Here is a 14,837-nt window from a genome sequence, read left to right on the forward strand (position 1 = left end):
GATTCTCCTCTTTTTCTTTTACCAGTGGTAGCCTTGCCTTTTCCTTTTCTTTGAGGGTCAGACATCCTGAAAAATAGAAATCTAGGATATAAAAAACAGGAAAATAAGTAGGCAAATAACAAGATAAGCACATAGTGGCAAAGGAGCAGTAGAATTATGAAATGACTTGAATAATTGTGCATTTTGGATTGTTTCGGAGTTAAAAAGCTGAGATGAGAAATTACAATCCAAAATATGTTATAAGTAGAATACCCGTTAATTAGGAAAAACAATAATCATGCCATGAGTTAAAAAAGTTGAAAGAGTTGGTCAAAAAAGCAGAGGGGGAAGTTAGAAAGTGAAAAGTGGTTAAAATTGAAAAAGAGGTTAGAAAGCGAAAATCAGTGAGTTAGTAAAAAGAAAGTCAGAGTAAGTGCCATGATGATCGGTTTCTAAGTAACAAGAATTTCACAATTTTAAGCAACAGTCAACTCATATTCAAGCAAGGAAATCAGGTTGTTGATGATTCATATAGATATAAAAATAGCAAAAAATTAAAATCGAATCATCAAAAGTGCAATTTATTAACCAGGAAATCGAAAGGAATAAGAATACGGGCCCGTGCATTCATGAAGTGGTTTCGGAAAAGCTAAGTAATGCCAAATTCAAATTGCCAAAACCAAAACATTAATGAAAATCAAAATAATTTACAGAAAATTGGACAGCATTCCGGCTAAAATTAGATGTTCCCAGGTAATAAACAGCAAGCAGAATAGTTCATATAAATTAAAATAAAGCTGCAATTACATATACAGAATATGAACATGAAAAAGCAGTGTAAAAGCAGCATGAAATAGTAAAGCATATGAACAGAATATGAACAGTATTAATCATTACAACAACATCAGAATTACGAAATTGATAAAACAAGAAGCACGAACAACGCAATTATCAGGCCTAAATCCACTAACCACATCCTAGCTACCTAACCACCTAGAATCCACTACAAACATGCATCTCTTAACTAGCCTAATTTTAAACATAAATTGAAAAATATGCAACTAACTACGAATGAAAGAAAAGTGGCGTTCGGCGGAACCTGGTGGTTAGAGGCACAAGTATGGAACTAAGAGAGATGGTGGGAGTGGGGTGGTATTGGCGGCAATGCGGCGGTGGCGTAGGGTGGCGCGGCGGCGAACCGTGGTTGGCGCGGCGGTAGGTGGCTGTTCGGTGGTAGGGGTTTCGGGTTGGGGTACAGGGAGGGAAGGGAGGAGGGTTCAAGGGTTGTGGGGCAGAGGGTGGTTGTGATGGTGGGGGGTGGTGCTGAGGGCGGACGGTGGTGGTACGCAGTGGGGGAGGCAGTGGCAGAGGGAAAGAAGAGAGGGAAGAAGGAGGGGAGAAGGAAGAAGGAGAGGGGGTGGGCGTCGCGGTGGGTCTGGGTGGTTGGCGCTAGTGCGGCGGTCAGGGGTGGTTGGTGGTGGCGATGGGTGTAGAGGAAGAAGGGAGAAAGAGAGCAGACGGGGTTAGGGAAGGAGAATGGGGATGCCGGGGGGGAATAGGGTTTCGCGTCACTGGGGTTAGTGAATTTGAATCCACGGGAACACGTGGGGCATGCGATCGCGTGGCTATGGTGGAATGGGGTTGACGCGATCACGTGAGTGACACGATCGCATGGAATGGGTAAAAGGATGAATGACGCGGTCGCGTGAGGCATGCGACCGCGTCGCTGGAAATTGTGCTAAACGCACAATTCCAGCATCATTTCAGCGCAACTCTTTGTCTCCATTTAAGGTGTTGTGCAATCCACGCGACGCAGACGCGTCGCTCATGCCTTCGCGTGGGATGGGTATTTTGTAAATGACGCGTTCGCGTGATGAACGCGAACGCGTGAGCCATGTTGTGCTAAACGCACACCAGTCGCACGATTCCAGCCCAGATTTCTGGGCGTTGGATTTTTACGCCGATTTCCATATCACGCGTTCGCGTGAGTGATGCGGACGCGTGGGAGGTGGTTTTCGCATTTGGTGCGAACGCGTTAGCAATGCGGTCGCGTCGCACGCCTTCCCCCCCCCCCCCTCCTTTTTTTTACATATGCAGGTATGCAATTATGCAGTATGCAATGCTAATGCAAATGCTATGAATAACATCCAAGTTCAATAAAAATAATATAACATAAAATCAAACAGTACAAAATAAAAATTGGAAAAGAAACGACCATACCATGGTGGGTTGTCTCCCACCTAGCACTTTTAGTTAAAGTCCTTAAGTTGGACATTGGATGAGCTTTCTGTTATGGTGGCTTATGCTTAAATTCATCCAGAAATCTCCACCAATCTTTGGAATGCCAACGGCCTCCGGGGTCCCAAACTAGGCATGTGAAGCCTTTGAGCAGCTTCAAACAGGTTCTCAGGCTCCCGAGGTGACGAATGTTAGAATAGATTCCAGGATCCCAAACTTTACTTTTAAATCCGCCTTTGTCTTGATCTATATGCTTCTATCCGGGCGGTTTAGAAATTGTATTCTCACCAAGATGACCAAACGTCTTCCGTGACCCATTCAATTGAACTTGATACCAATCATTGCACTTCGAATTGAAGCGTGGAACCTTATTGAATCTTGTACGCTAGCTCTGAGTATGAGCCATTTCCCTCTTACTCTTAAAGCCGCAGAGAGCTCTAAGCTGGCCATCTATTTTAAGCAAACCATATTCAAGTGGAAAAGTAAAGATAAAGGTTAAGGATTGTACCCACTTGAAGCTTGTATTGGGTGGTAATGGCCTTGGGATAGGTGTTTCCAGTGGTTCTGTAAGCTCTACTCCCTTGTATTCTTCTATGAATTTCTCCACTTTCTTGCAAGAGTCTTCAACTGCAACTGCGTCCTGATCAAAATCTTCTATGTCTTCCTTGTCACTCAAGTCATAAGCTGGAGGTTGAGAGAAATCTACCTCCATATCATCTTCGTATTCACTTGAGGAAGATTCTTCAATCTCAGATAATTCACTTGCGGATGCAAGTTCATTACTAGGAGAACTTGACTTGAGATTATCATCATCAAGGAAACTTACGTCTTGGGTTATTCCATCTAGTTCTTCATGAAATACCTGCTTTGGGGATTGTGCACTATCCTCCTTAGCATCAATCGTAACGTCCTTGACGGAATTTTTCACAACTCTGGATTCCCATGGAGGTTCAGCATCTCCTAAATCTTCAATCAGTACTTCTTCTTCTTGGATAATTTGAGCTTCCTCCAATTGTTCCAAAACAAAGTTATGCTCATTACTGCCTACTGGGGTTTCCAGTGTCTCCTTCATGCTACGTTTGTCATTAGATTCTTCACATAAAGCTATTGGAGTTCCTTGAGTGTCTAAACGTCTGGAAGATAATTGATATATTGCTTGCTCCAGCTGATGAAGGGTTGTATGAAGTTGATCTACTGTTTCCTTAAGGCGAGCCTGTGATTCTCGAGGTGATGGATATGGACATGGTACATAGGGAGGTGGTGGTGTTTGGGAGTAATTGGATTGGAATTGGGGGTAAATAAGGGTCATACGGTGGTGAATGGTGAAAAGGAGCTTGTGAGTGCGGTGGTTCGAAGTTATGTTGAGAGGATGGTCTATAAGCACAGGGTGGGGCTTGCTGGTAACTACCAGGAGGTCCACCATATCTATCAGCTTGGTATGCATTGTAGAAGGGTCTTTGTTCATGATATCTTGGAAGGTGTTGTTGCCGAAAGGGTTGATCAGATCCTCTTGGCTTCACCTATCTTTGATTGCTTTGACCTTGATGCATGTTCCTGCTATAACTTCCGTTCCCTTCAACAATATTAGAACCAAACTCAAAGCAAGAGGGGTGAGAATTCATAGTAGCTAATAAAAATAAAAAAGGGAAAAACAAAAACAAATAAACAAATAAAAGAAAAAATTTACAATAACTAATAATAAGGCACACGTTTGCAGTTTCCCGGCAACGGCGCCATTTTGAAGAGAGAACTTTTGCGTGGTCTAGAAATTCGCAGATAAATCTTCATTGCAGGTATAGCTACTAAACCAACAAAAGTCCTTTCTTACAAATGTTTTGGTTGTCACAAGTAACAAACCCCTTTAAAATTGATAACCGAAGTATTTAAACCTCGGGTCGTCTTCTCAAGGAACTGCAGGGAGGTATGTTCTTATTAATGGTTATGAGTTTTGTAAATTGGGGGTTTTGAAAGTAAGAAACAAGTAATTTAAATGGCAAGTAAAATAAATAAATGACTATAAAATAAATTCTTGGCAAGGTATGAAAATCAAAAGTCATGTCCTAGTTATCTTTATCAATGGTGATGAGAATTATATTTTTCTCTCCACTAAGTCAATCTCTAACTATGAAGGTAAGTCGAGTGGATAAATCAATTTAACACCTAAAGTCCTAGTCAATTCCTAAGGAGAGACTAGAGTTATAGGGATTTAAATCAATCAGCAAAGATAACAATTATCAATCACGATGAGTTTGACAACTCAAGAGTTACCAATTAATCAACCAAACCCAAAAGGAGAAAATCTAAATTATTTATATAAATAAAGAAAAGCAATCATAATTCTGAAATACCTCAAATTATATTAAATAGAAAATCAAATCTGAACATGAATGGTTCATAAGCCAAATTGGCAATAAAAGTAATTAAAGGAAAGCTTTCAAAGATCTGAAAGCAAAAGAGAAATATAAAGTAAAAGGAATATTGAACCTGATAAAGAGTCGGAATACTAAATTGAAATAATAAGAAATCCTAATCTTAAAACCTAAGAGAGAGGAGAGAACCTCTCTCTCTCTAAAAACTACATCTAAACTATGAAAAGTAAATAATTGAAGACATGATAATGAATGGATACATTCCTCCACTTTATAACCTCTAATTTGTGCCTTCTGGACTTGGATCTGGGCCAGAAAAGGTTTCAGAAATCGCTAGGAGCGTTTTCTGTAATTTCTGGTGCGTGGCATCTGTCACGCGTCCGCGCGGGTCACGCGGTCGCGTCATCTGGAGTTTTCCTTATCACGCGTTCGCTTCGATCACGCGTACGCGTCATCTGTGTTCTGCTCATGGCGCGCGCTCGCATCAGTCACGCGTTGGCGTCGCTTCCTTTTCGCGCTGGGTATGCGACCGCGTCGTCCATGCGTTTGCGTCGCTGCCAGTTTCTTCAAAAACTCCATTTTGTGCTTTCCTTCCATTTTTGTATGTTTCCTTTCCATTCTTTAAGTCATTCTTGCCTTAGAAGATCTGAGACTTCTCAACACACAAATCATGGCATCGAATGGTAATAAAGGGTAATTAAAATAAATAATTTCAAAGCGTAGGAAATATGTACTTCACATATATCACATAATAAGGAAGGGAAAGTGAAACCATGCCATTTACATGAATAAGTGGGCGAAGGATTGAATAAATCACTTAAATTAAGCACAAAATATATCATAAAATATGGGTTTATCAAACACCAAACTTAAAAGTTGACACAAGACTCAAATAAAAGAAAAAGATAACCAAAGATGAAAATATTTTTTGAAATTTTTTTTAAAGAAAACAAGAAACACAAAAAGAAAAACAGTAAAAGTACCTGATCTAAGCAGCAAGACAACCGGTAGTTTGTCAATCATGAACAATCCCCGGCAACGGCACCAAAAACTTGGTACGAAAAAATGAAACTCACACAACTGAACCGGCAAGTGCACCGGGTTGTCCAAGTAATACCTCAGGTGAGTAAGGGTCGATCCTAAGAGGATCGCCAGATTGAGCAAGCTGTGGTTATCCTGCAAATCATAGTCAGGCGAATAGAAAGTTGATTGTTGTTGTTGTAGGCGCATAAACAAAACAATAACGAAAGCAATGAAGAATTGACGTAGAAACAATAGTAAGAAAGTAGTTAAGGCATCAGAGATGCTTGTTCTTCTGGAAAAATACTTCTTACTGACTACTTTAATAACGAGTGATTCATTCAATGGCAAAGCTGTAAGTGATTAAGCTAGGGGTAGTAGTCATTAATCTTCTATGATCCAAACTAAACACCAGTCGTGATAGTTCAATCTGGTAGAGGGTGAAGCTCACGCAATTCAATCTCTGGTGATCCTACTCAAAATGCCACAGACAAGGTTGGATCTTCCGGATCGGAGAATGATGCTCAGTATTCTAGCCTTAACGCCATAGGGACCTCAATTACCTATGACTAACGAGATTTCATGTCACATATCCCAATTAGCCTAAATAACTTTTAGGAACCTGTAATGTACTCTCAAGCTGTAGCTCAATACTATCCGAGTTAGGACTCGTAAAGAAATCATGTAGAATAAGGGGTCATACTTTCGCTCCACCCCAAATTCATAAATATGAAAAAAGATAATACATCATAGGATGAAATTAAACATATATTAAAGTAGAAAAATAATGATATTAATCCATAGGAATGAGCAGAGCTCCTAACCTTAACGTAGGAGGTTTAGTTGCTCATATTTTACAGAAAAGATGTAGGATAAGTTCTGAGAAGCTGAAGATTAAAAGTTCTTAACAAAGGTGATCTTCCTTCTATTTATACTAATAACTAGACCTAAAAAGATATTAATAATAATTAGAAATTACAAAAATGAAATAGACTAAGCTAAAGGTGCAAAAATCTACTTCTGGGCCCACTTGGTGAGTGTTTGGGTTGAGCTTGCCGTCCAACTTGGAGAATTGAGTGTTTGGGTTGAGCTTGGCGTCCAACTTGGAGAAGTGGGCATTGAACACCCACTAGGGGGTATCCATGCTGCCTTGATGCTCCCTTGGTGGCGTTGAACGCCATGGCCTTGGTCCTTTTGGGGCATTGAACGCCAGAAAGGGGGTAAGTTGGGCGTTGATTTTAGGCGGCCATTTTCAAAAAAAGGTATAGACTATTATATAGTGTTGGAAATCTCTGGAAGTTAGCTTTACAACGCCATTAAGAGCGCACCAATTGGACCTCTGGAGCTCAAAAAATGCTCGTTTGAATACACAGAGGTCAAGATCTGACAACATCTGTTATCCTTTCTTTGCCTCTGAATTAGACTTTGCCAAAACTTGCCAAATTCACCCAAAAATCACCTAAAATCATAGAAAAATCACAAAAACTCAAAGTAGCATCAAAAAAGTAATTTTCACACTAAAACTTACTAAAACATACTAAAACTTAACAAAATATACTAAAAAGACTAAGAAAATAGTGCCAAAAAGGGTATAAAATATCCCCTCATCAAGTCGTCAACAAATAGAAGATGGGATATGATTGGAGCTGTTGGGCTCATTCTGAATCTTGTGATTATTCTTTTTTACTGTGCCTCCTACATCAAAATTGAAAAGAATTCAGCTGCAATTATAAACAAATATGGTGACAAAGAATCTCCTTGTCTCAAACATTTTTGGGGAACAATTCTATTTGATAATGTCTCATTTACCTTAAATCTGTAGGATGCTCCTCTGACACATTTCATAATCAACTCTTTCCATTCTTTTTGAAAACCAAAGGCCTCTAGGACCTTCTTTACAAATTTTCACTCCATTCGATCATATGCCTTACTCATGTCCAACTTAATTGCCAAGTTTTTTTCCTTCCATTCCATCTTTCCTCCTTAGTCCATGAAAGGCCTCTTAAACTATAACAATATTATCCTAAATTATCCTTCCACTAACGAATGACTTTGAGTAGGAAACACCAACACGCCTAACACTTTCCTTAATCTCATCGCTAAGAATTTTGAAATTATTTTATAGATAAAGTTACAGCAACTTATCGGCCTCAGGTGATTCAAACTTTCTAGCGGTTTCACTTTTAGTATCAACACAATTATAGTCTCACTAATTTCCTAAGATAACACCCATTTATTAAAAAATTCACTTACCACCTCTAATATTTCTTCTTTGATATCTTCCCGGTACTTTTGGTAAAATAATCCATTAAGTCCATCTGGTCCAGGGTCCTTGAAGCTTCCCATGCTAAAAATTGCCTTCTTAACTTATTCTACAGTGATTTTCTTCAAAAGTTCTTCATTCATTTTCTTTATTATCCTTTTAGAAATTTTTCTTAAACAATGCTCTAAGTTAGTGTTTGCTGAGGCTGAAAACAAATTTTTGTAGTATTTCTCAATGTGATGTAAAATTTCTTGGTTTTCACTTATCCATTCTCCTTGATCATTTTTCATTTTCTGAATCCTATTTGCATCCATTCTTTGTATGGTGGTTACATAAAAAATTTAGTATTTTTATCCTCCCATTTGAGTAATTTTATTTTTGCTTTTTGTCCCTAAATTTTTTTCTCCTGCTTCCTTAACTGTTCGATCCTTCCCTTGGCTACATTAATTTGCTCGTATTGTTCGTTCGATAATGTTAAAGCTTGGAGTTTCTAAATTTTCTCACCAAGTTTTCTTATTTCTTTGTATGCTCAAGTGGAAGTCTTTTTACTCCAACCTTTAAGCTTCTCTTTTCAGTTCTTTAACTTATCTAAGTGCTTATCCAACCCCTGTGTGCTATTTATTTTGTTATTCCATCCTCTTCTAATTGTATCTGCACACTTTTCCTGATCCTTCCAAAAGTCTCATATTTAAATTCTCTTGTGTACTTATTTTCGGCTCCAAAACCAGGACAATCAGGCAATGATCCGAACTAATTGCTGGTCATTCCATTAAAATAACATTTTGGTATATTTTGTACTATTACCAATTAGCTAGGACTTTGTCCAATCTTTCTCTGGTAATGAAGTCGTTTCTAGCATTGCTAAACCACGTAAATTTACATTCTTTTAAGTCCAAATTTATTAAACCATTACTATTCACACAAAAAATCTAAATTTCTCCATTTGTCTATGGGGTTTAAGATGCATCTCTCACTTTTCATCTTGATATAAAATATCGTTAAAGTCACCAAGAAAAATTTTAAGAGATTTAATTATCTTCTTTGTTAGCTACAAAATCCTCCCATAATTTTTTTCTCTGATTATACTTAGAATAACCATAAATAAAATTACCAATCTATTCTTTTTTTTTTTGGTATTAAATTACCAATCCACCTATTATCTTTATTATCTTCAATACTAGTCTTAATAATATTATCACTCCATATATAAACATTAATACTCATATTAGTATTCTATAAAAGACATATACCGTCCAACATCCTCTGAAGTTCTACACAAAAGAATCTATCAAAATGTAGCTTTCTCTTAATTTTTTTTACGTAGTATTTTCGTGTAGATTTTATTTTTCTTTTTGGGTCTACCATCCCAGTGTAGAGAATTAATTGGGCCAGTAAGTTGGGCATACGAATACACCCAACAGAAGAAGAGGCCCATTTCGATTTGGTCTATACCTTCTTCTCCCTCCTCCCATTCGGATTTGGGAGTTCCAACGTTTGCTTCGTCGCTGTCTATAGTGATGATGAATCGTCTAAAGACAATTACCCGTTCCCTCCGATTCCTTGACTCGTCTCTCGCCACCCGACACATTGAAACTCGGTCACTCCAACTCGCTCTGAACCAGGTGACTCACTTTTCTCTCAACACTACTACTGCACCTTCACCTTCTTCCCTTTCGAATCATCGCTCCTGCAATCACCGCTTTTCAAGCATTCATCACAGATTCTTCTTTTCTTCAAAACCGAGCTCCATATTGGAGCTTGTTTTGGCGAGCGATTGGTCCCAATGGTTAGAGCTAGAGTTAGACAAGTGTTGCCTCTTTTTGACCCATGAAACTGTTATTTACGTTTTGAAGAATTTGGATAAAAACCCAATTAAAGCTTCGTGCTTTTTCAACTGGGTCAGCGAGAAACAATGGTTCAGACCAAGTTCCTCAGTGTATAGTTTAGTTGTTAGGATCTTGGCCAAGAAGGAAACTAGGGAACAATTTTGGATAACTCTAGTAGCCATGAAGAAAAATGGATTCTTTCTTGATAATGAAACTTATTTGCCAATTTTAGCTGCTTTTAAGAGGGATAATTTGAAGAGTGATTGTGAGGCTCTTGCCCACTTTTATAAACAAATGATTCGGGAGAATGCAAGGGAGAGTGTTGTCAACAATGTGGTTGGTATTATTACAGCGTCTGAATGGGGTATTGAGGTTATGGAGAAATTGGGCAAGCTTAACATTCATCTGTCTGATAATTTTGTAGCGAGGGTTGTTAAAGAACTTAGAGGTTGTCCTTTGAAAGCGTACCGATTCTTTCGTTGGGTTGGTGAGCAATCTGGTTATGAGCAAAATGCAGTGACTTATAATGCAATTGCAAGAACTCTTGCTAGGGCTAATAGAATTAATGAGTTTTGGGAAGTCATAGAGGAAACGAAGAGTGTAGGTTATGAATTGGATGTTGATACATATACAAAAATATCGAGGCAGCTTCGAAAGAATAGGATGATAGAGGATGCTGTTGAGCTTTATGAGCTTATGATGGATGGATCATGCAAGCCATCGGATCAGGACTGCAGTTCACTTTTAGTGCACATCTCAGATAGTCATACACCAAATGTAGATTTAATATTCAGAATAATAAATAAATATGAGTTGAACCGGCGTACTCTCCCGAAGGCAATCTATGATGGAGTCCATAGGTCTTTGGCAGGTGCTGGGAAATTTGATGAAGCTGAAACTATTGTTGGGAGTATGAGAAATTCTGGATATGAGCCTGATAATGTCACATTTAGTCAAATGGTTTTTGGACTTTGCAAGATGGGGAGGTTAGAAGAAGCGTGTAAAGTGCTCGAAGAGATGGAATCTTGTGGATGCATCCCTGATATCAAGACTTGGACCATCTTGATCCGAGGGCATTGTTCTGCCAATGAAATGGACAAGGCATTACTTTGTTCCGACAAGATGTTTGAAAAGGGATGCAATCCAGATGCTGCCGTGTTAGGTGCTTTAGTTGACTGTTTTCTTAGCCAACAGAGAATAGAGGATGCATACAACTTTCTCGAAGAGACAGTTAGAAATTTTGTTACATCTCCATGGCAAGGTACATATAAGAAACTGATTGAAGCCCTATTAGGAATTGAGAAATTAGAGGAGGCACTTGACCTTATGTGTTTGATGAGGAAACACAAGTACCCTCCATTCATTGAATCAATTATTCGATATATTTCAAAATCTGGGACCGTGGATGATGCTGTAAAGTTCCTGAAGGCATGGAGTACGGAAAGTCCTCAGTCCCATTCCGCCTATGTTCATGTGTTTGAATCGTTCTTCAGAGAAGGTAGAGAGTCTGATGCCAGAGATCTATTGAGTAAGTGTCGCCGCCATATAACTAAACGAAAAGAAATCCGTGCACTTTTTGGTTCAGTAAGGAATTGCAAGGCTGCAGTTGCAGGTAGCACGTAGCCCGGATGTTGACATGTGCTGCCTCTAGAAAACCATCCTGAGGCTGAGTCCCCAACCCTGGTGGACTGGCTTGAAAGATAAACAATCACAGGCTGCTAGTGCTACTTGATACTTCTAATATTTGCCTGTCTGGTATGCATCTGATATATCTTGGTTCACATTGGTTCTCCTGAAGGGGGTGACTATATGTGGCTCTATCTCTCTTTTTTATTCCTTTCTGGTTTGGTTGTGTCTTTTGCGAGATCTTTCTTTGACTTGAGTATCTCCACAATTACGTATAAAAATTTGAATTTTGCCTCTTTTCTCAGTCATTTTCTGAGTATTTGTGAGTTCTTTCTGGTTTTGTGACAATTTGAGTGAAAATTACAAATTGGTATTCTTTTTTTGGATGAAGTCCATTGCCAGGTAGGTACAGTTCAAATTTTTCCAAGGAGTTTTGGTTTTGTTTACATATATGATTTTGTTGTAGCATTGACTCTCATCCTTTTTTACTTTGATGAGTGACCAGTGTCGCAGTGTCATTGTATAGACGATTAGACGGCTTTACATGCATAAAATTCTGATTATTTTATAACAAAATTATGGCTTGTGCTTGAGTTATTGGCTTGATTTTTTCAACTAAACACTGCTTAAGAACCTTACTGAAAAGGTTTGTGAAGCTGTGGTTCTTCTGTTCTGTTGTCGATGGATTGCTGCTCCCTCTGATATTCTGGTTCTGCTCTTTTATTCTGTGTTGTTAATGGATTGCTACCAGGTTTGTCAATGGATTTTATGCAATACTCTTTTGCAAACATTTGTTTCAGACTTTCAGGCCATCATTCAGTATGTTATTTCACTTTAGAAAGTCCTATGGCTTATTTTGTCATTGGCTATTTTGACAATTTAAAATGCTGTCACCCCTTAAATAGTATTGTGAATCTTATTTTGGATTTGATTGTAAATTTCTCATTGGTTCATGTAGTTCGATAGTAATACAAATTCTTGCTTGTTGTTTTGATGACATAAGTTTCTGGATAATGATGTTGTTGTGTCATTAACTTTGAATTAATTAGGTTATTGGACGAATTATGTTCTTATTCGTTTGTTCATAAACTGATTTGTTTCTCCTCCTCATCTATCTATGTCACAGATTTATTTGTTTCCTTTATTTCTCAACCTAGATAGCTAAATGGATAATAGTTAATGAAGATGGCACTGAAGCTTGAGCAAAATTTTTTAATGAATAGCCATACATGGTTGATAAGCGTTTTAAAATTGTTTTGCAGGTGGAATAAGTAAAGCTCCATAATTTCAGTTTGAAGTTCCTAGGAGGGAATAAAACCTCTCTAAACTCTTAAGACTAACCATATCTATTTGATTCAGCAATTTGTTGTTGATCCTGTAAGTCTCTTCTATCCGTGTCTGATCACATGCCCTTCATATTGGAAAATAAAAAATGTGTGTATTTTGCTTCGTACAGGCTAATATCTGGTAATGGATCATATGTAGTGGTTGACAAATCTAAATTTTCATTTTCTGTAATGTTTTCTTCATTTTTACCGCTTAGAAGAGTGGTAAGTCATTAAGCCTTTGCTTAACAAATATAAGCTGTGAGAATCAAATTGAACGAAACACGCGTCTTCCTTACTCACCTATGTCTTAAAAAAATAAAAACAAAAATTATCCGGATATATTTAGACACATCTAAATATTATTTCGTGTTGGGGTACTAAACTTTAATCTCAGCCTATATTCTTAAAATAAATTTTGAAATAGTATATATTATTATTATTAAGATAAAAAAGATTTTAAAACTTTATACAGTTAAAAAAGACATTAAAAACATTAGTTTGTATTTTAGTAGCAAGATAATATCAAAAAAATATTTATAGTTTGCATATATGTCGTGTTTTTTTTGGCTTACAAAAAGTTAGCGTGTCTGGATGACTTAAGTTTGTATCGGTGTTTCATAGGACAATTAATAATTTTATCTTTTAATTCTAGAAGGCAATCATACAAACGAGAAAAATATAAAACAGCAGTATTTGATGCATACATGCATAAAATATAATTAAAAGATTTTGTTCAGAAGCCCTGCAGTAGCTTCAGCAGACAAAAATCCCTTTTTAAAGACACAATATAGGAAAAATAAAACAAAAAAACAAACAAGGGTTTATTAACAAAAGACCCCCTTTTTAATAAGGAAATTCTTTTTGGTTTTCAGACATTTTTTGAAATATAATAATTAAATTGTAAAAAACACACACACACACATATATATATATATATAAAAAGTGTGTTTGGTTTAGCATTCAAATTCAAGTTTAAACGCAAATGTAATTCTATGTTCTAATTTTCATTCCAGAAACAACAAATTGTAGCTTTTGTAGCTTATGTGCTTAATTGTTATGATTGAAAAAGTAATTGAAAAAATTTATTTTTCTTTTTACCAATTTTGTTCTTCATTCTCATATATTAAAAAAGACACCACAAGGAACAATCACCAAAGTTCTCATATTTAGTTTTTATTTTTGAGTTAAGTCTCAAAGTGGTCATTGAACTTGCATTCGAGCCTCAAAGTGATCCCTGAAGTTAATAATCATTCAAATTCATCTCTGAAATTATTCTCCGAAACTCATAGTAGTCCCTAAAATAATTTTTTCGTCTCCAAAATTGTTCTCCAGAACTCATAGTAGTCTCTAAAATAATTTCCGTCCATCTTTGCTATTAGAAATGACTAAAACGACGTCGTTTTATATTAAAAAAAAAAAAGTACATCCCCTTTTTTCGGTTCTCTTTTTCCTTTCCTCTTTCCCAATCCTTTTTCACTTCTCCTTTTCCTTCCTCTTCTACGCTCCCCTTCCCCATTCACAATTCCCTTCTCTCTTTTCCTTTCACACTCCCTTTCCCCTTCCCTAACCCTTTTTCATTTCTCCTTCCCCTTCCACGCTCCCCTTTCCCTTCCCCATTCCCAGTTCTCCTTTTTCTTTTCTTTCACCGGTCCCTTTTTTCTTCTTCAATTTTTTCTTCTTTTTCTATTCCAATTTTTTTCTTCCTTTTCCTTCCACGCTCCCCTTCTCCTTTCCCAATTCATCGCTAGTTCTTTTTTTCTTTTTTCTCTCAGAAGAAACAAAATAATAATTTGTTAATTCACATATAGAGAGATAATGGAAGATGGAAAGAATTACAGAAGGCAAACCTCCTACGGGCGTTACCCCTTTTGCCGCCGTCATCCCCTTTCGTTAATTTTTTTGGGCCACCGTGGCACCTCCTCTCATGCATGTGTTTCTTCTTTTCTCTGCTCCGACGACCTGCTTCTTTCTTCTGCTCCGCCGGTCTGCTCTGCATCTTCTTCCCCCATTTATTCTTTTTTTAGTTGCTTATGTTTTAATTTTTGTTGTTGATCGATGTGATATTGTTTGCATATTTATTGTTGCCACTACTATGATTTATAAAAGTTTTTCTTATTTAAATCAAATTATTGGCTTGAGCATGATTATCGGATGTATATATAAACTAATATGAATTGATAGTTTAATT

General features: G+C 37.4%; 1 protein-coding gene across 1 annotated transcript; it reads left to right on the plus strand.

Annotated features, from left to right (window-relative positions):
• The first annotated feature begins 9,351 nt into the window (after window positions 1–9,351).
• LOC112722258 (pentatricopeptide repeat-containing protein At3g48250, chloroplastic) lies at window positions 9,352–12,929 on the plus strand. Its single transcript, XM_025773245.3, has 2 exons — window positions 9,352–11,450; window positions 12,584–12,929. The coding sequence occupies exon 1, from the start codon at window positions 9,387–9,389 to the stop codon at window positions 11,316–11,318; it is 1,932 nt and encodes a 643-aa protein (XP_025629030.1). The 5' UTR covers window positions 9,352–9,386; the 3' UTR covers window positions 11,319–11,450; window positions 12,584–12,929.
• Window positions 12,930–14,837: the final 1,908 nt, after the last annotated feature.

Source organism: Arachis hypogaea, chromosome 11 (genome assembly GCF_003086295.3).
Source record: "Arachis hypogaea cultivar Tifrunner chromosome 11, arahy.Tifrunner.gnm2.J5K5, whole genome shotgun sequence".
In the NCBI taxonomy this organism is placed as follows: Eukaryota; Viridiplantae; Streptophyta; class Magnoliopsida; order Fabales; family Fabaceae; genus Arachis; species Arachis hypogaea.

Bases quoted from the DNA above. Each gene is read 5' to 3' on its own strand.
- LOC112722258 (XM_025773245.3), top strand. From the start codon at position 9,387: ATGATGAATCGTCTAAAGACAATTACCCGTTCCCTCCGATTCCTTGAC.